General features: G+C 47.6%; 7 protein-coding genes across 7 annotated transcripts; 4 read left to right on the forward strand and 3 right to left on the reverse strand.

Moving 5' to 3' along the window:
• Nucleotides 1–1,370: 1,370 nt before the first annotated feature.
• Nucleotides 1,371–3,243, forward strand: BP5553_04098 (Uncharacterized protein; the record flags this gene model as incomplete). The annotated part of the gene is made up of 3 exons (XM_032012721.1): nt 1,371–1,939; nt 1,987–2,390; nt 2,441–3,243. 3 exons carry the CDS (start codon nt 1,371–1,373, stop codon nt 3,241–3,243), a joined length of 1,776 nt encoding a protein of 591 aa, XP_031872414.1.
• Nucleotides 3,244–4,505: 1,262 nt separating this feature from the next.
• On the forward strand, nt 4,506–5,732 carry BP5553_04099 (uncharacterized protein; the record flags this gene model as incomplete). The annotated part of the gene is made up of 3 exons (XM_032012722.1): nt 4,506–4,698; nt 4,792–5,529; nt 5,596–5,732. 3 exons carry the CDS (start codon nt 4,506–4,508, stop codon nt 5,730–5,732), a joined length of 1,068 nt encoding a protein of 355 aa, XP_031872415.1.
• Nucleotides 5,733–7,180: 1,448 nt separating this feature from the next.
• Nucleotides 7,181–7,861, forward strand: BP5553_04100 (uncharacterized protein; the record flags this gene model as incomplete). The annotated part of the gene is made up of 1 exon (XM_032012723.1): nt 7,181–7,861. One exon carries the CDS (start codon nt 7,181–7,183, stop codon nt 7,859–7,861), a length of 681 nt encoding a protein of 226 aa, XP_031872416.1.
• Nucleotides 7,862–9,399: 1,538 nt separating this feature from the next.
• On the reverse strand, nt 9,400–10,955 carry BP5553_04101 (uncharacterized protein; the record flags this gene model as incomplete). Its single annotated transcript, XM_032012724.1, has 2 exons — nt 9,400–10,413; nt 10,485–10,955. 2 exons carry the CDS (start codon nt 10,953–10,955, stop codon nt 9,400–9,402), a joined length of 1,485 nt encoding a protein of 494 aa, XP_031872417.1.
• A 740-nt stretch (nt 10,956–11,695) lies between these two features.
• On the reverse strand, nt 11,696–13,443 carry BP5553_04102 (Rhomboid-like protein; the record flags this gene model as incomplete). The annotated part of the gene is made up of 3 exons (XM_032012725.1): nt 11,696–11,815; nt 11,865–12,829; nt 12,876–13,443. 3 exons carry the CDS (start codon nt 13,441–13,443, stop codon nt 11,696–11,698), a joined length of 1,653 nt encoding a protein of 550 aa, XP_031872418.1.
• Nucleotides 13,444–16,041: 2,598 nt separating this feature from the next.
• On the forward strand, nt 16,042–19,518 carry BP5553_04103 (DNA polymerase; the record flags this gene model as incomplete). Its single annotated transcript, XM_032012726.1, has 4 exons — nt 16,042–16,431; nt 16,486–16,863; nt 16,919–18,732; nt 18,780–19,518. 4 exons carry the CDS (start codon nt 16,042–16,044, stop codon nt 19,516–19,518), a joined length of 3,321 nt encoding a protein of 1,106 aa, XP_031872419.1.
• An 887-nt stretch (nt 19,519–20,405) lies between these two features.
• On the reverse strand, nt 20,406–22,199 carry BP5553_04104 (Alkaline phosphatase-like protein; the record flags this gene model as incomplete). Its single annotated transcript, XM_032012727.1, has 2 exons — nt 20,406–21,534; nt 21,583–22,199. The coding sequence occupies 2 exons, from the start codon at nt 22,197–22,199 to the stop codon at nt 20,406–20,408; spliced, it is 1,746 nt and encodes a 581-aa protein (XP_031872420.1).
• Nucleotides 22,200–23,308: the final 1,109 nt, after the last annotated feature.

Consider the following 23,308-nt stretch of genomic DNA (forward strand, 5'->3'; position numbering starts at 1 on the left):
TCTTGCTCTTGCTCTTGCTCTTGCTCTTGCTCTTGCTCTTGCTCTTGCTCTTGCTCTTGCTCTTGCTCTTGCTCTTGCTCTTGCTCTTGCTCTTGTCGCAGCCTTGCTCTTCGGATTGAACAACGGCAGACTAGGCACACAGGCAGGGCACAGCGCGAATGCGACGATACAGGGCGACAGCATAGTGTGAATAGCTTCAGGTATCACATTACGAGGTAGAAAAGCTGGAACATTTAGGGAGAAGTGGACTAAGTGCCTGATGTGGCAAGTGAGATGCGGTGGTGGGTCAGTCCCACCATACTTCTTTCTGTATTCCTCTTCCATCTCCTTCACCAGCTGTGAATTGCCTCATACTAATACTCTGCTACTCGGGATTAATAAAGGAATTGGCTACCTGTATCAAAGACTCGCTACACTATCTCCAATCCGGACTACGTTACGTACTATTAGGATCGAGGCACCAAACCGGCAGCCCCCGTTTAAAGCGGTGCATTCCAAGAGTTGACCAAATTCCCGAATTTCATTCATGTCCATTACCTTATCTAGTCCGCACTTGCCTGGGCTTCTAATCCTTGGACTAGCTAGAAGTCAATCAATTCAGCCCTCCATTCCATAGCCATATCTGACCATTTCCTCGACACTTTTCTTATAAATACCTGCTATACCCCAACGTTTGTCTCTTCTTCCCAAAAGACATAACCAATATCTGCAACTTCATTTTTACCACACTATAAAATGGAAGACGAGGAGGAAGAGAAGAGCAGTCAAAGTCGTTCTAAGTATCTCGCACTTATCCGGGCGCAGCGATACTCCGACTCAGGGTTGTACTGTACATCAACCTTTACAAGTGCGGGTTTATATTTATTGTGATGGGATAATTGAATTTGAAGAAATAAAAGGTTTCAATGCTCTTTTACGTAGATAAGATAAACAAATCCAAGCAATTTTGGCCTTGTTAAGATTGCTTTGTACTTGTCGCAGGGTTAGTGCGGTACATCATGGCACCACGGAGTTGGGCACGTGGGAAAGTGCTGACTGATCGCAGTCCAGATCCAGATCAGTGACGAAGTGCCTGTATCACTTTGCACTCCGAAACGCAGCCTTGATCCTTGACTTGCGTTGGAACTCACCCGACTAACAATCCTAAATTGCTGTGCCGAAATGCGACTTTCGCACACTCCTCCCTAGTACTCCTTTCGCATATTCGTATTTCTGATTTCTGATTTCTTTCTTGTGACTTTTGACTTTTAATAACCAGCTCTCTGTATTGCTACAATCACCCTAGCGAGCCCTGTTTTACTACCGCAACGAAGTCAACAACGCGATGGGATAGCAATCCTACTCAACGGCTCGATCAGTAGCCCTAAATCATGACAGATGTGATAGATTCCTCCTCAGCATCTACAGCAATGTCGTCACCTTCTAGCCACGCCCACTGTGACCTGGAAGCAGGACAATCCGCCACCGACAACCTCGACGGCAAGACGCCAAAATTACCGTCGATTCAGTGCGAAGCAAATGGCACCGAAATCCCTCAGGTCTCTCCGACCTTGAAGCGCCGAATCACGCGATCCAACACCATTCAAGAGTTCCCAGGCATCGATGCCACTTCACCACAGCCGGATTGGCAGCCTGGTCAAGAACCTGGGCTTGACCCCTCCAAACCGAATGGTGGGCGATCGCAGCTGCCAACCCTCCATGAGGAATGTCAAATCACGGTCGTCGACTTCAGCGAAGATAATATGGTTATGACAGACTTCGGGAACGTCAGGTTTATAGACTTCCTCGAAAAGGAACAAGAGAGCTGGGTTACCTGTCGGTGGATCAATGTTAACGGCCTTAGTTGGGATGTCATTCAGGCGCTGGGGACGTATAAGAAACTACATAGATTAGCAATTGAAGATCTGATTAATACGAACAATCGGACGAAAGTTGATTGGTAAGTTGAAACGATTTCTGTTTGCTCTAAGTCTAACGGATATCCAGGTACCGCGACCATACTTACATGGTGCTCACCTTGCAAAAATTGGTCCATCTGCATCCTGACGATAGCGACTCTGATTCCGACGACGATCATCACTCCCCCGGGGAGAAAAGACCGAAACATGGCAGATTTTGGAAAGGCCTCCGCAAGTTATTCTCCAGTTCGAAATCGAGGCAGAAGTATGACGAGGAACAAAGAAAAGCGAGCATGGCTTCCGGCATCTATGATACGACGAATGGGTTTATTGCTGCGCATACCAAAGGCGCAGTAAAGAAACACCGGACGCTCCAGAGATATCATGGTGGACCACACCAAGAGCGGATGACATTTATGGAGGCACATTCACCGCTGACCGCAAAGAAATTGGCTGTGAGCGTTGAGCAGGTGTCAATATTCCTTACAGCTGGTAGATATCATCTTTTCTATTTAGTGCTACAAGAATTAACCATATTCTAGATAATACTGTCATTTCGTTTTTTGAGTCATCTGCAGACGATATAGAAATTCCAATTCTTCAGCGACTAGACACCCCGGATACAGTCCTTCGACAGTCATGTGATGCTTCCATGGTCACTCAAGCCATTATAGATGCTATTATCGATCTAGCCATCCCGGCAACAAACGCCTATCAAGCTGTTATCAGTGAATTAGAACTCGATGTATTAACTGCCCCAAACATAAAGCAATCCAAAACCTTGTATGTCATCATTAGCGAGATCACGATGATGCGCAATCTTGTTAGTCCAATCGTCAATCTTATTGCCTCCCTCCGCGATCACAGAACCGTCGGGGTTGCTCCTCAGATCGGCTACAGGACTCATCCCATCAACAATTCTGGTGGGGTGAAGGTTAGTCCTATGGCACAAACGTACCTCAGCGATACCGAAGATAATTTAATATTGATCTCTGAATCTCTGGAACAAATGCGACGGGCGTGCGACAACATGATCGATCTTATCTTTAACACCATTTCAGCCTTCCAGAACGAATCCATGAAACAACTGACCGTCGTGACGATCATTTTCCTGCCGTTGACATTCTTGACTGGGTACTTTGGCATGAATTTCACAGACTTCGTTGCGATCGAAAACACACCGACCTACTTCTGGAGTATTGCGTTGCCGGTTACATTTTCACTTACAATATTTTTGATGCGGGATATTCTGCGATGGTGGTTTATTAAGGTTATGCAAAGGAGAGGTATTTCCAGGAGTCGGAAGTCGAGGCTAAGTAAAGAGGCGACGTCCAAAAGAAGTTGAAGCGCTGCTCCTGTTTACTTCGTGTTTGGCTGAACGTCCAATTGCACCCCATCCAGCAGCGCCGGCTGCTATTCGGCAGGGGTTTATTTGCTCCCCCTTGCGATACTCCTTATACTCCGCTTAAGAGGGTTGCTGCCGAATTTTACAACATCCTGTCTAAATTTTATCGAGATAAGAGTATGGTTCTATTAGAAGGAAAGGGCTGATAATATCAAATGCGGAGAGACAACCAACACCTTTTTCTCGTGCGAAGTGCTCACGGCAAATGGATGACTGAGATAATGGTTCGCGGGCAGGTGGGCGCCGTCTTTGAACCTGGAAGATTTCCGCATTTGGAGCCTGGACTATGGGATTTTCATGGACCAAATAGCAGGCAATGGGCTGTAGCTGATACATCCGAGATTCATTGGTCTACTTGGGATATTCCACTGGTTACCAAACTCTTCGGCGGTGGCGCCGGGTACGTCAGGTTCGTGGATTTGCGTCTTGAGTTTCTCCATGCGCAGATTGCACCAACCCGGACTAATCGATGGACCAAGCAACATGTTTAAGCTTTCGCAACTTAGTGGTTTTGCTTGGCGTGGGGTATGACGTTATTGACAGGGGACATGCTGACTGCATACGACGTCATAGCGACTTCAATGACAACGTTGGTCGTGATTTGCAGTTCACTTGACCACATGTACAATATTCAACTCGGAATATGCTTGTTATACCTACTGGGTTACCTAAGTAGGTATTTGTATTACGTCTCGAAGGACAAGAACGACGAAGAAGTATCCCCTCGTTTGGATATTTCAAAGAGGAACTGTAATCTAGCTTTTCTATTTGTGTACGAAGTAGATAAGAACGCAAGTTTAGAAAGCGGTTGAAATGTTTACTAGGAAACAAAGAATTGAAAACGGCAATATGATTAGTGTACGAATGCCTAGTTTGTCGTTGATGTTTGGAAGTTGGTAAAGAACAAAGCCCCAGGCAGTCCAGTTCGCAATTGGCTCGATCATTTTTGGAGCAGGATCAAGATTCAGGGACTGCGGGGCCACATAGAGCGTATCATCCAGTGACAAGTCTTGGTCTGGAAAGTGAGGGAACCGGCGACGTCAGATCTAGGGGGGCAAGAGAGGGCCATATCAACCACTTATCACTCCCTCCTATTTATCTTCATATATATCCATCTATCTTCATTCAACAACACAAATCAACACAGCACAGCACTGAAAAAAGCAACCAACAAGAAATCAAAAGCCAAACTAATAGGCATAATGGAAAGTATTAGCAACATCGCTTCCGCTGCCTCGCGAGCGATATGGGGAGAGCAAGGACAGCACCAAGATACCGTGGGAAGCTATAATGATGCACATACCACGAAGACGAATGAAACCGGTGGCAAGGAACCGATTTCTGGCGAGATGGGAAATGTAGCCCGTGGAGAGCCCTACGATAAGGGAAACCTTGGTGAGTTGCCGCAAAGCTTCACATAGTGACTGGGGCAGGCCAGTCCCAATGGTTGGGATCTCGAAGCGCTAACCCAATTCCCTTCTACCATAGACCCATCTACAACAAAACTGGATACCACTTCATCTTCCGTAGATCCAGTCGCTACCCCATATGCTACAGGTTCAAGCTCAACCCCATCCTCCCGCAACCCAACCTCCACCACCACCAATCCGTACTCCGAGTCCCGCCCCGCTGAAACCTACAATTCATTCTCTGAGTCCTCTGCCGGCTATTCGGGGAACAACCCTTCTACTTCCGCAAGCAACGTAGCTGTTTCAGGATATACTCCTCATTCAGAGAACGGCCCTACAGGCCCCCGTCACGCCGAGAGCGAAACCGGAAAAACGGCGAAATCATCCTTCAGCAACCTAGCATCCCCAACCTCTACTGTAGGGCCCACAAACGCCAACGACAACAGCGGCCCTGGAGCTGCCCCCTCCGTAGGCGCTGATGCTTCTAGCGGTGCTAGACCAAAGGTAAAGCAGCAAGGCGCTGATAAGCCGCATGATCAGCCAGACTCGGTGGAGAGGAAAAAGATCCAGGACACGAAGCAAGAAGCGGAAGATGCTGCTGCTACTAGCAAGAGTGTAGACGGGCCAGGACCGATGTCTTTGGAAGAGAAGGGTCGTAACGGTGGGAATGCTGCTAGTGGAGGTGACGAAGTGGATGGACATCAGCAGAAGAGTACCGGCGAGGGAACGGGCGAGAAGTATGTTAAGAGTTCAGGGATGAAGGCTGAGGGTGGAGATTTTGATGCTGCAAATCCCGGTGCAGGGAAAGAGGCTGACCGTATGTGACTCGTTCCGTCCTCCTTCCCGCCACTTTGAGAGCCAAAGACTGACTTCTACATAATAGGCCTTCTGGAAGAGAAGGGTGTCCACAGAGAGGTTGAGGCTAAACACGCCTCCGACGATGCTATTCCTAGTGGCGAGACAAAGCCGCACAAGCGCGGACTCGGCGAGAAGATTAAGACGAAGCTGCACAAGCACTGAATGCCTCTTTCTATATTTGCCTCTGCAGTGTCTCCAGTTTCTATGTTGACATGGATGGCGATGAACCATACCAAGAAAAGGGCAGACACGATTACGACTTTCGAACTCTTCCGTTTAAGTTCATGTATTTTTAGTTGTATCAATAATTTTCCTATGTGAGCCATTAGGGAAGGATGGGAATAGGAAATCAAGTTACCTTAACCATACCACAATAGCTCTAGTGTGGCTGCCACTGCTGAACATCAGCCCTAGGCCGTGGTTCTGGATGGATTTCCGGCTCATTCCATCATCATAGTCTAGTTTGTGCGAGCCGCCTCACCCTCAGCTCATATTTAGACCTTCCATTTCGATCATCCCGGCCCGGGGTTTATCGTTCGTTCAGCGTGAGATACTGAACAAGCAAATATTGCCTCTATCGATCTCGAATCAAGTGTTTGTACGAGGCGGCCGGCGTCAACCAAATTGAGCAATATTATTAAGACTCTAGAGTTGATTTCCACTCCCTGGACAGTTTCCGTTGACGAACACCATTCCCCTGAACATGAGCGTTGAAATTCCAAGGGCTGTGCTAGCTCTATGGAAGAATCATAGGTGTCTTGATGTGGGTACGTAGCTACATGCCAAGGATGTCGCAAAGAGCTAGAAATATATACCAAGTAGGATACTGAGGCTATATAAACCGAAATTCGCTTCAGAGTCGCATGTTCGTTCTAGATATCTCGGTCATCTTACTGCAGGCGTGGTGGGGGTACATATCATCAAGTTGTACGTAGGTACTCTACGCCCATTACATCTTCCAAAATCTCTGGAATTAGAAATAACATAATACGAATCGGAGGGACGAAGAGCTTAGAGATAGCAGGGGAAGGGACTTCGAGAGTACTTTTCAATCAAAGTTTAAGGATTGGAGGTGCGCCACAGTGTTTGATGCCACCACGTAGACTCTGCGCTGGATGTCACCATTGTCACCCCAAAAATAGCTTGAAGGGGCTGCCACTGCGAGAAACGGAAGCCAGACACTGAGAGAGAGAGCGTTGACGAGCTCAGAGGAAGGGGGGAAAAGGCCATCTCAATCAAGTGCTCGAGGTTGATGAGGAACGCTCACAAATAAAACAGTTGACTTAGCAATACGTTGTGGGCTCAGTAGGCAATAATAACCAAGACAGGCCCCATTCAAGTAATTAGTTGATTCAAATAGCTCCCAGTAGGAAAACGTCCGAGACAAAGGCTCACACGAGGTTGAAATAAGGATTGCACGTGTCAAGGATCCTGTCGGAACAACTTCGGGTTGAAAAAGTCGCAAACCTCAAATCAACTCAGCGGCAATGAGAGCTCAATCGCGCGTTTTACACCAGAGTTTGGATCGCCAATCTTTAAATCTGCTCCTACGATAGCCTTTCCTTTCCCGCCACCCCTCTATCTAACAATCTCCTCAACAGACTGCGAAAATGTCGCCCACTTCACAAGCTCCGCCGACCTCGTCTCAGGAATCATCTCCAAACCTTATCTCCCGGAACGATGCCTCGCGCGCACAAGTAATACACGCAGTTTCTGTTGTCTCCGTAATTATCTGCCCTCTAATCCTCGCGCTGCCTCCTCGAAAATTGGATATATACACCCTAGCACTCCTTACTGGAACATTTACCGGTGGCAACCAGCTAGCACAAACGTATACGGGTCGCAGCATAGTTGCGCGGATACAAGAAGCATCTATGGGCAAACAAACGCTCCCACAATTGGCTTATGATACGGCAATAGCGAAGGAAAAGGGAACTTTGGGACAAAAAGCATTTGAACGTCGTGTTGATTCAAGGGATGGGCTAGCCGGACGGATGAATACTGAGGCCCCAACAACGAATACGAGAATACTAGAAGAGCTTCGAAGGAAGAAAGAAGCTGAAGAAGGAGCGAATTCAAGAGCCGTGCTAGAAAATAGTGATCCAAGAGCCGAGAAACCAGACTGGAAAAAAGAACGGGATAAGAGAGAGCAAGACGCCTTCGAGGAAGGGAAGGGATATGGTGATCTGATCATGGATCAGATCTGGGAGGTATGGAGCTGGGGGAAACAAGCGGGGGAGGGTGTGAAGACGAAGGATGAGAAACCTACGACAACTAGGGAAGGTAAATGAGAAGGGAACAGATGATAAATTGCTGTGCTCGGATCTCCAACCTGGTGGGGTATCACTGTATAACAATTTTGGACATGTTAAATATCGGCGCCGACTGGAAGTCAGGCTTGAACTTTGCAATTGCTATGCGTTAGTTCGTCGCCTGGCCTGCAAGGAGTTGGATGTCGCGGCGTATTCGGGCACATAGTTGTACATATAGACCCAGAAGCTTGGTAACATAAGTATTGTATAATTCAGTGAATTCATTGTAGCCCTAGAGGCAGAACCTTGGCTGTATTTCCATGCTACTGATAAAATCAAATTACTGCAAGTGCATCGGCTCGTTTCTTAAAGGTTCCTGGTTCAAGTTTCGAGATTGACATATATCTAATATCGGCTTTAGCGACCTGCCTGGTATGTATGTCGTTGTAAAGCGTGCCACTAGTCACAAGAGGAGTGCAAAAGAGCAAACAAAAACCAAAAAAATTGTATTTGCCAGCATCCTCTTTGCTTTCTACTCACCCTCATCTCTGAATTGAAATATATGCTTACCTAACATCTCATTTTCTGCAAAGTGTGTTGCGAACAAAGACAAGTGTAATGCAAAGGAACTTCAACTTTTTTTTTTGGAGTTTTTGATTTTCTGTGAAGTAAGTAATGCAAATAACGCAAGTGATGCAAGTAACGCAAGTAACGCAAGGTGAATGCAAATTGCTATGTGAATGCTCGGAAGGGCTTTTCGTCCCAGCCCTCCGAAACGCAAGGAGACTTAGTCCGGTCCTGATTGATTGTTAGTATTAAGCGAATAGTTAAGAGTTAAAGTTAAGAGAGATGAGGATGAGTCTTATTGCGCTACCGAGGATAACTGGCAGCTGGCTTGATTTTACAGATACTTTTGTTATTTTGCATTATACGATTAAGGCGAAGTAATGGATAAACGTCGGCGGAACATAGAAGGCGGTCGATAGGGCGGTGGATGAGGTGAGTTGCCAGTTGCTTATGGCATTAGCAGTTATACATTTCGTTAAGTGGGGTGAACATGTAGTACTAATGAGAAGGAAATGACCTATGCCAGACTACTGCTACATGCCTAGGCTTTATATGTACAAATGCACAATCTAAAACTGGGACTCACACATACTCATGTCCCTTGTTGATAAACTGAGTTCACAATAGCCGTTGTGCTTTGGGAAGCGTTGGGTTGGGTATGGGTAGTCTTTATGAACAGCTTATCCAATAGCCTCTTCACACCGTTCTACAAATTACGGGACTGTTCCGTGTGATACTCTCCTTTACTGAAAAAGTGGGAAAGAGACATTATTAGCCAAGCATGTACCTCTGCCTACGGCCAAGTTGCATAAGCGGGGACAGCACATATAGTAAAGCACTCATTCTCATTCTCATTCTCATTTTATTTTTATTTTGGACACCAGCAATGCAACGCCAGCCATCCTTCCCGCCCATATAAACAGGAAACAAGAGCAAAAGCATTGATATCATATGAAATCATAATTCTCAAGGCAATGGGGGGCCACATCCGTCATACATCAACTCCCACCTCAAGCTTCCTTCCGCTTCTTTTTCTTTTCCACTACCTCCACCTCTTCCCCGTCTGCCTTCCGCTTCTTATCCTTCTTCTCTATTTTCTCCTTCGTCCCCTTATCATTCTTATCTTCAGTATCCTCTTTCGTTTTCTTGGCCTTCTTCCCCAGCTTCTCCTCGCCATCAGAGCTTCGTCGCCGCTTCTTATCCTTCTTCTCCACCGCTTCCGCATGTTGTGCCTCCTTGGCCTTTACGCCTTCGTCGACTTCTGCTTGTAATTGGGCCTGAATGGCGGTAAAATCTACCGTAGAAGTCGCTTGCTCAGTTGTCTCGGGGTTTACAGCTAGGGCCTTGTCTTTCTTGGTTTTCTTTGACTTTTTGCCTTCACTCTCTTCATCCTTGGCTTGCCTTTTCTTGGACTTCTTATCAGTTTTGGTATCGGCGTCCTGGGCTGGATCATCGTCTTTGAGTGAAGGAACTTTGATTGTAGACGTCTCTGGCTCCGGAGCTGGCTCGGTCGGAACAATGATCTGCTGCTCCTTTTTCGATTTTTTGGCTTTCTTTGTCGACTCTCCTTCTCCCTCATCGTTCGCCCGCTTTTTGCTCTTCTTCTTGGATTCGAGTACATTGCCATTAAGATTCACAGGGGTTGGGTTGGTATCAATGACAAAATACTGGTTGCTTTCGACTTCCTCGGAACCACTTCCCTCTGTGTCTTTATCTCCGGCAGCTTGCTTAGCCGTAGCATCTTCTTGGAGTTCGCTAGATTTCTCGGAGGCGGGGTCAGTGTCCGAGTCGCTTTCATCGCTTGAACTAGAACTAGAATCCGAGTCGTCGGCGGAACTTGATGAGTCCTCCAACTTGCGATTGCCACCATGACCCGTATTTTCCATCCCATTCGGCAATGTGTATTTGGCATTTGGATCTTTCCCAAGTTCCCTAGCTCGCTGCTCAATCTTCGGTAATAGTGGTTCAAAAGTGAAGCCCTTAATTCCAAGACCTTTCTTATCCCTCAATGCCTCCTCTGGTAGCTATTTAGACGAACAACCAGTTAACAACTGCCCTTATTATCCATGACTTCAATCGCAGAAGAATAACTCACCATGCCAGTTGCCGCAATCCTTCCACTAACAACCGTCTCCCTCGCCCTATCCATCAACCCACATATATTCTTCCAATTTCCCTTCTCTCCACACTCCCACAACTCCCTCTCCTGTGGCTCTAAACTCGCCATATAAGACTTCAAGCTCTGCATCACCCGATCCAAAGCCTTGACATGCGCTTCAAGAATCCCCAGATGTTTCTTAAACAGTGCCGTCCACTTGACATGCTTCAAAGCTTCAGTCGCTTTCACAGCCGGGGTGGGTAATTCTGGAAGATCGTCCAGATTCATTCCAGATAGAAGAGGTCTTCGGACTTTCGCCTTCTTCATTGGTCTAGGACCATCGTCGGCCGACCTTGGCTTTGGGAGGGTTCCTGCGGCTTCGCGCGCTGCCCGCTTTGCTGCCTTCTTTGCGACTTTTTTGGCCGACTTTTCAGCGCGCTTGGCGACTTTGCCTTTGCCTTTACCCATGATGGCCGAATACTGCGAGATGGATAGTTGAAAAAGAGGCGGACGAGAATGAAAGCTCGATTGAGTTCGAGAAAATTATTTGGGGCCGCTAGCGCGAGGCTGGTGATATTTTTAGCAGGGGGGGGGGGAGGAAGGCTGGGCAGCCGAGCCGGAGGGGTGTGACAAGTGCTTACGCAGTCTAGGAAATCGATCATAGAACTACAGCGTTAACGGGCTCTAAAGATAATAGTTCTAGAAAGTCTTGGTTTAAATAGGGAGATGGAAGATATGACGGCGCTGCAGGGCAAATCGTGAACTTTGGCCAGAGGGAAGCGGTGAATCGAATAATGTAAGAGCTTAGCCTGACGATTTAATAAGAGTTCATATTTCTTCTATTTATATCGCGGAGTCTATGGCCAAAATTTCTTCACTTGGCTATGCTCCGATAAGTGCGTCTCTTAAATTCACCTCATACTGCAAAGCTGGCGGATTGCAAGTCCTTTAGATACATATAAACACACTTATTTACAGGATAAGCAAAGCATTAACATGAAACTTTTTAGTCTCTTAACCCCCAGTAAAGGAGCAACATTATGTCGGACCAAATGTCCATGTGACCATAAACCCTGTGATGGCAGATGCCTAGAACCATTATTATCCTTCATGTTTCTGTCAATTTGACTCCGTCGCTATGCATATGCCCGCCTTATCTGGCATTAATCACCGATCAGAAAAAACAAAAGTTATTGCTATTATGGCAGCTAATACAGCTTTGCCATCGAATCCCAGGTATCAAATACGCTCCTCTTACTTGTAGTGTTCGTGGTAGAATTCGTTGGTGTGAATTGCAAGTTACCCGTGTCGCACCAGTTATGAATATTCTGTCGGATGTTAATAAGTCGAAATTTACATGGAAGAGGGGACGCTTACGATGCAACTCAGATACCGGCACCAGCTGCATGTCTTCTTGTATTTGTAGAAGTTGTTGAGCAGTAGAATGAAGACAATAAACACGAACACTAATGATGCAGCTCGGACGAGCCACCAAGCCCACCATGCTGGTTTTCGGCCCTTGAAAAATCCAAGAGGAGCCTTGGCAAAATTAGTTATGCCCGTATTGGTATTTGTATCATCAGAAGTGATGTGGTTTATTGGCGTATAAGGGGGATCTTGGCCAATGCGTTTTTGTAACGAGGTCGGAGAATGGAGAATGCAGATACCAAGTACGAGACCCATGAGGAAGCCGCCGATGTGAGAGAAGTTGTCGAGGCCTGGTAATAGGCCTAGGACGAAAGAGATAACAACGGCGAACATGATGAAGGTGAACTGTATCCATGGCGATTTTCTCTCCCGCCAATTGTAAAGAAGATCCAGAATAGTCAACGCGAGAACCCCAAAGAGAGATCCAGATGCTCCTGTTGCTGCTATTCCCGTAACGGCGAAATTGCCACCTAGGACGAAGCCAAATATCCCACTAGCCATATAGACCAAAAAGAATCGAATCGGCCCAATAATAACTTCCATCTCGCGGCCAATCGTCATCTGTAATAGCATATTGAACCCAATATGAATAATTCCAGCGTGAAGAAATATAGGGAGGATAAATCGATACCATTGATTGGGCTCTGGTGTTTGATCTACATCTCCATTATATTTTGGTTCCCAAGAGTCCGGAAAGTTGAATCCACAAAGCTTGCCCAGGGTACAACTAGGTCCATCATTCGAGACCGTATTCGGGCAAGGCCATTGTACAGTCACATTGCTACCTTGCACTTCTTTAACGTTGTGCATACAGGGCATGTAGAGTGCTCCCATATTGATTAGGACGTAGGGAGATGGGCCAATCATGGGGTTGAATTGCGGATGAATCTGAATAGGTGATCCGGTGAGTTTCACTGGGAGCTGTTAATACTACTTCACAATCAAGCTTTTAGGACATACCATTCTTCACTACCTCTGCAATAAACACCGCCACCTGGATAAGTGTGAGTGTGTATACGACCCATGGTATTCTCTTGGAGGTTTTAAAGAAGCCCATGCCACTCTTCCGACTTCTTCTTCCGTCCTCAAGAGAGGGATTGGTTTGCAAAGGAGTTGGCGCTCTTGGATCCCCTGCATCATAAACATGATCTGTGCCAGTATCTTTCGGTGGCACACTAGGACGATCGCGCATGGGGATATCGTCTCGGAAAGTGTCCGCTGGGTCCTGTCGTCCTCCACCTCCCTGCGCATACCGTCCTGAATCTTGGCCTAATGTGCTCGAACTATCGTATCGGTATGCTGGCCTTTCCATCGGATAAACGTGGTCATCGAAGGGTGCCTCGAAGGGCGAAACTGGGGACAGGTCTGATGGTCTTGCCGATGGAGCTCGTGAGTGAGGTTGCGATGAGTCGGGGGGAGCTGGCGACGCCCGGTATTGTGGTGGTGCGGCATTGTAGGGTTGATAGTATGGTTGAGGAGTCTGTGAATGCTCTGGTTGGGAGGCGTCATGATAGTGGTTTGCTGCCATGCTGACGGTGATGGTGTTGTAGCTTGATCCTGCGCCGCGGTCCTGCTGATAGTGCGAACTCACTTTGGTAGCCAGCAGGAGAAGGGCTTTGTAGGAGTGGCAGGACGTCTAATAATAATAATGAATGCGTAACATGTACCATCGGACAGTTGCAGGCAGGGGGGTGTGAATGAATGCGCTGTGTTCGTAATGCTCTGGGCTGTGGTTGTGCACTGCCCTGAGGCTGATCGTCGTCTATTCTAGAGCGATCAGGTTTCAGGGTCCGGCTATGAGTCGTTAGGCGTACGGAGTACATCAGGTGCCCAGGTACCTTATTAGGTACTGTCGTAGTGCGGCTAATGCCACCCTCGCGACGTGGTGTCCAGCTGAACTCGAACTGAAAAGAAGACGAATTGAATTGCCGGATAGAGACTTGGCGAATCTGTATCAGTACCTGAAGCACGGCATCTCAGAACTGTTATCCCAAGCTACAAGTTATACATGTACATTTGCTCGCTCAAGAGCTAATAATATACACGCTATCCGGGTACCTGGTTAAGGGGCACGAGTAAGTAGCTTATTGTTATATTAAGGTATGCTTCCCGTCCTCCCGGCGCCCCAGATTGGTGCCTCGGATCACGTGAATGCCCCTTTAGTCAATCATTCGCCGCAGGTGCTCGAGGGTTGTTGAAAGGGAAGAAGGCTTTGCGTTGCATGCTACACACTCGTTCATCACCAGTGAGCAAGTTCGATTGTAAACCTGTTGGGTTTTGGGTCATGGAACGGAATACGGCTACGAAACTATTCAATCGTTATCATTTTCCATTCTACCTGACCTGTGCTACAGTCCTCGAGTTTATCCTGCTTCAGTAAAGCGATATCCCTTGTCCAATCAATATCTCAAAGCTGGTTCCATCCTATCTGGTCAGTGATATCTTGGAAATCATCTAGTTTCCTGCTTAGGGTTGCGCCCGGATTCAATCGAAGTCTGACTTGCGATGCAATGACCATCAAACGTCTTGTCCATGGGAAAGTACCCGTCCCTCCGAGAGCAACGAAAATCTTGAAAAACAGTCAGATTAAGTTTCAGCCTTGAGAACGAACATACCTGTCTAGAACGAGTGAATAATCCACGATCCCAGACTCCACAACCTAGAAGAAACCACCAATAATAACCCCCCTGCTGAGTGGAGATCGTCGATAAATAGAAGGTCCATTCGAAGAAAAGAATAATCGAGAAGTTAAGGATATGAGTGCTAGTTTGCGGGATTGTATGGAGAGCACATTGAGAGTTACTAAAGGGAGAGCTAGATCAGCCAATATTTATGATGTGGAGTATTGCTCGTGTCAAAGTCCGGCCCCAGCGGATGTCGATTTTGTGTCCGCGCCTGGTGATGGTGCTTATAGGTGACCGCTATGGTCTGAATTGATCAAGAAGTTCAAACCCTAGATAGGAATCGCAACGTCAAAGCTGAAGCTGCGCTGGACTTACCTCCTAGTAGGGTATAGGCATTATTTGCTCGTTCCACGACGTATTATTCCCGACCCCGATATAGTCATTACCTCGCGTGCATAGAATAATCCTCACCGCAACGCGCATAACAAATGGTGGCAAGTAGGAAACAGCGCCAAGTAAGAGGAGGGATATGATGATGATAATAGAGTTGAAAGCAATTTTCTCCCCAGGTGTGAGGAGGTAGGGCGGAAAGGTAACCTCATAACGGTAATACATCAATTGGATTTGGTCAAGGCAACTAGCTAGGAGCGAGCCTTGTTTCCACCGCTGACGAACGGAGAATTCGAACGACATAATGAGAAGGTTTCGAAGCTAAAGGCTCTACCAGGTAAGAGTGTGAGAGAATGGTGAACTGGACCTGGCAAGGTCGTTGAGAGATATCACATAAGGGCGCGCAGTGAACGAGAGAAAATCGAGAAGGAGAGTTGTATTTGTACTCGGACCAGTAGAGCCACCTTTGATGGGTTCGGCCCTGTGATCAACTTTTGCTCGGAAGCTCAAGGTAATAAAATGCCTCGAGAGAGCCAAGATCACATCTCGTTGACCAACCTGGGGTTTCTGAGTACGGAGTAAGCTCGGGATTTATTTGACATGGTGATGGCAGTTAATAAGTTAGTAAAAAGAACCAGGTGGTTGGCCACGATGCGCTCAATATTGCTCGGAACGTTCGGAATGGAACAGTAAAAGACCACCTAAGCGTTGACAGGCTAACTCGGCATGGCGGAACCTCTTGGCTACTGGACTTAAATCTCGACAGCATAAGGAGGAGCATTGAGTGCAGGGCATCTGCACGCACCGATGGGTTCTTGGACATTGACGTTTTTTGTAACTTTTAAACTGAATGTAAATAGATCTCGGTAGTTCGATGGCACTTGGGTCGCTTGTTCTAGCAGGGGAAACTAAGAATTTACACGTGACACTAAACTGCTACCCCTGTAAATTGATCGCGTCGCGTTCAAGCAATGACGCGAATACAACGCCAGAAATCCCCAAGGTGCTCGATGTGGAAAATATTCGGCATCTTGATCCCAAAGCCATTTACACCCCAACCAACTCCAGTTTTGTAGCGCAGTAGCAGGAGCTGCCAGACACACCTATCCATCATGGCGCCTTCGAGAATTCCACAAAAGCGAATCCTTGGTGATGCTACAAACACTCGACAAAATATTCCCTCGTCGCCTGCGGCAGCCAAAAAGAGGAAGCTCGAGCCCTTTTCGTCACCGGCAAATAGATTCAAGAGTTCTCAAAATGGACCAAAGGGAAAGTTGGGCTCAAGCCAACCGAGTCATTTCGAGTCCGAGGTGCTGGAGAAGATGACCCAGGACATGGCCGGTTTGAGGAAGAGCAACTCAGAGAAGGATCAGCACTGGGCACGACCGCCTTTGGGTGATTTCAACGGAAATACAGACAAGCTTTGCTTCCAACAAATTGAAGCGGAGGAGGGCACACTGCACGGGGGTAAAGCAACTGTAAAGTTGTTCGGCGTTACCGAAGTAAGAACCTGACTGATTCCTGCTCTTACCACATTTCTAATCCGCCCGTTACAGACTGGCAATTCTGTCATGCTTCATGTCTGCGATTTCCTCCACTACCTCTATGTCGAGGCTCCTATTGGTTTTGGCGTACAAGACTGCGAACCTTTCAAGACGTACCTCGAGGCTCAAATTGCTCAACATCAACCGGCCATACACTCCGTACAAGTAGTCAACCGGGAAAGCTTATATTACTTCAAAGGCAATCAGCAGTTTGCATATGTCAAAATTACTGTGACAGACCCCAAATATATTAATAAAGTCCGAGGGACCATCGAAAGCGGCCAAGCGAATTGGAAGGGGATGTGGAAACCTACTATGATTGGTGACAGGGCTCATATTCAATCGTTCGACAGCATTCAGTATGTGCTTCGATTTATGATTGATTGCGAGGTTTGTCCCCTTTATCGAAGGAATATCCCGAGGTGGCTTTGCTAATCCGCCACAGATATCTGGAATGTCTTGGGTAGAGGTTCCCCAAAAATCATATAAACTTATCCCACAGCACGAACGGCAATCGAATTGTCAGATAGAAGCCGAGGTCTCCTATCGAGATTTGATAGCACACAAGCCTATAGCAGAGTGGGCGAAAATGGCACCCCTCCGAATATTGTCCTTCGACATTGAATGTGCTGGCCGCAAAGGCATCTTCCCAGAACCTGATGTGGACCCAGTTATCCAGATCGCCAATGTTGTTACGCGATATGGAGAGAAGAAACCTTTTGTTCGCAATGTCTTCTGTCTTGACACAACAAGTCTAATTGTTAATACCCAAATCTTTGAATTTGAGCGGGAAGAAAAGATGCTCACAAAATGGAGAGATTTCTTGGAAGAGGTCGACCCAGACATCATCATCGGTTACAATATCGCTAATTTCGATTTCCCCTATCTTCTCGACCGAGCCAAGCACCTAAAAGTCCGTGACTTCGACCATTGGACCCGTTTGCCTAATACTAGATCCGTTTCAAAGGAGAGCAATTTCTCCAGTAAGCAGATGGGCAATCGAGATACCAAGGCTACCAACACAAATGGTCGATTACAGCTAGACTTACTTCAGTTGGTTCAAAGAGACCACCAACTAAGAAGTTATACCCTCAACTCCGTCTGTTCACAATTTCTCGGGGAGCAGAAGGAAGATGTGCATCATACTATGATCACTGAACTTTTCAATGGAACGCCAGAATCAAGGCGGAGATTGGCTGTCTATTGCTTGAAAGATGCGTATTTACCACAACGATTGATGGACAAACTGTCTTGCCTCGAAAATTACACTGAGATGGCAAGAGTCACAGGTGTTCCGTTCAACTATCTACTAGCTCGTGGCCAACAAGTCAAGTTTGTCAGCCAACTGTTCCGAAAAGCACGGGAACAAAAGCTTGTCATTCCCAATATCAAAACCGAGCATTCCGACGAACAATACGAGGGAGCGACGGTTATCGAGCCCACAAGAGGTTTTTATGATGTTCCAATCGCCACGCTTGATTTCGCATCCCTTTATCCTAGTATCATTCAAGCTCATAACCTCTGCTATACGACGCTTCTTACCAGAGACGCTGCCAAAACCTTGAATTTAGTGAAAGATGAAGATTATATCGTCACGCCTAACGGAGATTTGTTCTGCACAGCGAAACGAAGAAAGGGTCTCTTGTCTCAGATTCTCGAAGAATTGCTCGGTGCCAGAAAACAAGCAAAACGAGAGCTAGCGGTTGAGACAGATCCATTCAAAAAGGCCGTACTGAACGGCCGACAATTGGCTCTGAAGATCAGCGCTAATAGTGTTTACGGTCTTACTGGTGCAACTGTTGGGAAACTCCCTTGTTTGCCGATTGCAAGTAGTACCACAAGTTACGGTCGGCAAATGATTGAGAAGACCAAGGCAGAGGTTGAAGCCAAGTATACCATTGCAAATGGTTACAGCCACGATGCTCAAGTCATATATGGCGATACCGATTCAGTCATGGTAAAATTTGGTTTGAAAGACCTGCAAACCTCTATGAAGCTGGGCGAGGAAGCTGCACATTACGTGTCTTCGAAATTCATCAAGCCTATTAAATTGGAGTTTGAAAAGGTCTATTTCCCCTATCTGCTGATCAACAAGAAGCGGTACGCTGGTTTATACTGGACGAATCCCGATAAATACGACAAAATGGACACAAAGGGTATCGAGACAGTCCGAAGAGATAATTGTCGCCTAGTTCAAAATGTCATTGAGACAGTCCTGAGGATGATCTTGATTGACCAGGATGTCCAGGGCGCGCAAGAGTAAGTTTATTACTCTAGATCATTGGGCAGCCACTAACTGCAACCAGCTATGTCAAAGATACCATTTCCGACCTCCTTCAAAACAAGATCGATATGTCCAAACTCGTCATTACTAAAGCCCTCTCGAAAAAAGATTACACAGCTAAACAAGCACACGTCGAGCTCGCCGAACGCATGAAGAAACGCGACGCGGGCTCAGCACCAACACTCGGCGACCGCGTAGCCTACGTGATCATCAAGGGCACCGCAGGAGCTAAAAATTTCGAGCGTTCCGAAGACCCAATCTTCGTCCTGGAGAACAACATCCCCATCGACACCAAATACTACCTAGATAACCAGCTCGCCAAACCCCTAGGAAGGATCTTCGAACCCATCCTCGGCGAGACAAAAGCCAATTCCCTCCTCGCAGGAGATCACACACGCTCTATATCGGTCGCTGCGCCGTCTCTGGGCGGCCTTATGAAGTTCGCCAAGAAAACCTTCACCTGCATGGGCTGCAAGAAGCCTCTTGTGGGCAAAGACGAAAGCGGCGGTGCCGTGTGCTCCAACTGCGCGCCTCGCATCGGCGAACTGTATACCAAGACCTTGAACAAAGTGTCAGACTTGGAAGTCCGGTTTGCGCGGCTGTGGACCCAGTGTCAGAGGTGTCAGGAGAGTATGCATAACGAGGTTATCTGTAGTAGTAAAGATTGCCCCATTTTTTATATGCGCATGAAGGCTAAGAAGGATGTCGAGGATGCTGGGAAGGAGTTGGTGCGGTTTGATAGAGATGCTGCAGCCTGGTGAGTTGGGTCTGTGGATCAATGGTTAGGTAGGCTTTTGGTTATTTTTTCGACTGCTTTGTCATAGCATAGGTACACTGGGTAGGACAATGAGGCATATTGTAGGTACTTGGGATAGGCGGCGTTATGGTGGGTAATGAATGACTCTACTGTTTGTTTCAAGGCTTGAGAGGAAAATATTATAGCAATATGACAACATGATTATTGAAATTATCATGACCGCGTATTGATTTTCGCTATGGGGCATGCTTGTTCTAGCACTTGGGAAACCAGATTACGTTTGGCCCTCGAGCAGTCACAACAGTATGATCAGGTAGTTCTAGCAAAGGTAGGTAGGTGGTATCTCGATGAATTTCTTCTATCTAATTTTGCAGTCTGCGTCTCCATAATCCATCCCAACCACACGCCACCGCATTATCATCCCCATCCATAAGCTGGATCTAACTTTTGAAAACAAAGGATGTTTTGCGCATTCCCCATAACAGACAAGTCTCAGGTTTCTGAGAACCCAAAAGAAAAAAGCAAATTCTTAGCAGGTGGGTGTATTGGTAAAAACCATGAGGTCGTGAAAATCGTTGAAGCCCCGCGCTAGCAAAAATGTAAAGAAGAAAAGGAAATCAAACGCATCTATGGTATTAAACGTAGGTAGTAAACGCAATTAAGTGCGCCCAACGCAAAAAACCAGGCCGGCTAAAATAACCAGAGAATGCAGGAGGCGGTTGATTGAAATAAACAGTAGGTCTCGGTGAACAATTTTGATATGAGAGATATCAGTTCGACAAGTGGGCGAACTTGAGTTAAGCAGATGCTCCTTCCTGTGGCATATCCAGAACTCGATGTCTTTGATGGAAAAATCAGACTGGTCGAAATATAGGTGGTGGTTGAGCTAAGTTACTGGCCATATGCTCCAGCCTGCTCGACGATGACACCTCCCATGCCACCAGCGCCGACACCACCAAGACCAGTGAATAGATCTCTACCCTTCGCGTCAACGAGGGGATAGCGGGCCTTCAATTCTAAGTCGTCAAGCGGAATGTGGGAGCGAATGTATTTCTCTCTGCCGTCGTCCTGTGGATTGTGGTCCCAGCTTGTGAACTGACCTTGCTTGAGTGCAGACCAGACCAAACGTCGTTGACGTTGAGAGATGAGCACATCATTCGTGATCTTATCCATATCCCACTTTGCCTTTGCTTCGGCAACAAAGTCAGCAAGGGCTTGAATGGATTCAGGGCTCATTGCTGGATGTTTGGGTGGCAGAGAGGCGAGGTTGATCAACTCCTTTGGGTCAGTTGCCAGGTTGTATAGTTGGTCCGGATCGGCAGGGCACGTGATGTACTTCCAGTCACCACGACGGATCATCATCATTGGGGCAACGGTGCCTTCGCCGCAGTATTCCGCAAAGACCGTGTCGGAGCCGCCGGATCGATCTTGAAGGTGGGGAAGCAGTGAAATGCCATCCATTGGTAGTCCAGGCCAGAGCTTGGTGTCAACAATATCAACGAGGGTTGGGAGTAGGTCAAGCGTGGAGACGTTTGCGGAGACACGATGTGGTTTGAAGGCTGCAGGGTGGTGGATGAGAAGTGGGACCCGGACAGAGGACTCAAAGTAGGACATCTTGTACCACAAGCCTCGCTCGCCAAGCATATCTCCGTGATCACCACTGAAAATGATAATGGTATCCTCATCTAGTCGGCAGTCTTTCAAGACTTGCAACAGCTTTCCAATGCAATCATCGACATAGGAGACCGCACCGTAGTATGCGCGTCTGGCTCGCTTAACTTGGTCAGGAGTGAATTCTCGGTCCCACAGATCACAGACCTTCAGGAGGCGTTGGCTGTGCGAGTCGTGCTCTTCCTGTGGGATATTGACTTCTGGAAGATCAATATCAACATCCTCATAGAGGTCCCAATACTTCTTCTCGATAGTGTAGGGGTCATGAGGGTGGGTTAGAGAGACAGTCATACAGAATGGGCGGGCATTTGCACCCTTTCTGACATGATCATAGAGGAATTGCTTGGACCTAGAGCATGTTAGCGTGTATATCTGGTACGAATGCGAATTAACATACTTGTACATCACTTCCTCGTCATAGTCCAGCTGGTTGCTTCGGACACATGGGCCTGCCTGCAGAATGGAGCTGGCATTGTGATACCATTCCAGTCTGCGATCCGGCTCCTCCCAGTTGACCGACCAGCCATAGTCGCCTGGGTAGATGTCACTGGTCAACCTGCTCTCGTAGCCATGCAATTGCTCGCCAATGAAGTGCATCTTGCCTGCCAATGTTGTCTCATACCCGGCCGCACGGAGATAGTGAGCATAGGTAGGGATGCTTGGGTCGATGGAGGATGCATTGTCATAGGAGCCGATCCTGGTGGGGAGTTGGCCCGAGACCATGGACATGCGTGAGGGTGCGCAGAGTGGCGAAGGGCAGTAGGCGGAATCAAAGATGACGGAGCCCTCCGCAAGAGCATCCAAGTTGGGAGTCTTGATTTGTGACTTGGGGTTGTGCATCTTGAGGAGGGGGGCCGCAAGCTGGTCTGCCATGATGTATAGGATATTGGGCTGCTTCCCTTGGGAGGCAACATATTGCGGGAGCTCTGGCACAGCAGCGGAGGTGGTGGCTGGCTGGGTGGTCGAGGGTTGTTGCCGAGGGGAGAGCGGAACGGAGTTTAGATCGGGAGCCATGGTGAAGATGCTATTGACCTTTCTTTGGCTTGTCTGTGCCGCCGTGTCGCCGAACGGTAGGCGGAGTTTAGTTGGAGGAAGCGGATTGTGCGTTAATATGGTATTGTATTGATTGTGCCTCCGTGCCTGTCAAGACTGAAGTGCGAAGTGCCCCAAGAAAATAAGGTAACTTATTCTTTGTCCTGTAAAAGTGGCAGGTGACGGTGGCAGTGACAGTAGCAGCGCGAGGGGAGAGGAAGACACAAGAGGGAAACGCGGCAAGAACGGGATCGAAGAAGATATGAGGTGGTGGCTTGGTAGTGAATTGGATTGTACAGCACGGTCCGAAGACACCGTACAACCCGCACGCGAGGATGTGGATGTGGATGTGGATGTGGATGTGTATTTGTAAGTGTACCTAAGGTAGGTAGGTAAGTACTGTGTGTACTGTATTTGTATATGCGTGTGGATGTGTATATGTGGTTATGTGTGTGAATGGGGAGCAGAAGCAGAAGCAGAAGCAGAGTGTGGGGTGGATGAAGGAAGAACAGAAAGAGATATGGTTCAGTTCAGTTCAATTCAGTCCAGGGCAGTTCTGCTTAAGCAAGACAAAGAGAAAGGCGGTCTAGCGGGCGTCCGAGGGAGAGCGTTGGCGGAGAAGGGGAGATATTCTGGGGTTCTGGGATTCCGGAGGCAAAAAGTCCAAGTGAGTGAGATGTTGTGATTCTCTGTCGAAATTCGCAATCCGGCGACTCTGCTCCCTTTTATGTGTAGCCGGCGAGCAGCAGGCCGGCTCCTTGCGCTTACCTTCTGGCACGTCCGAAACCCGGGGAGGGGGGAACCAGCTCACCAGCTAACCAGGGGCCAAAGAGGGGATGTATTGTCCTGCTGGGCTGCTATTGATGCTATTAGCTGCTATTGCTTTGCTATTACCTCTTCTTATCGGCGTGGTGCTGAGCGTTGGCCGTCGGCGCGGTGACAAATTTCGACCAATTCGCCGTAATTTTTCCTGTGGTTATGACCTGTGCTACCACCAGGCACCCGCGCCAGGCATCCAGCAGGCTGAGGTGAGCGTCGCCGGCAATCTGGTCGCTGTTCCTCGGCGCCCGCTCCCCCAAACCGCGCCATCT

Source organism: Venustampulla echinocandica (assembly GCF_003357145.1).
Source record: "Venustampulla echinocandica strain BP 5553 chromosome Unknown scaffold_1, whole genome shotgun sequence".
In the NCBI taxonomy this organism is placed as follows: Eukaryota; Fungi; Ascomycota; class Leotiomycetes; order Helotiales; family Pleuroascaceae; genus Venustampulla; species Venustampulla echinocandica.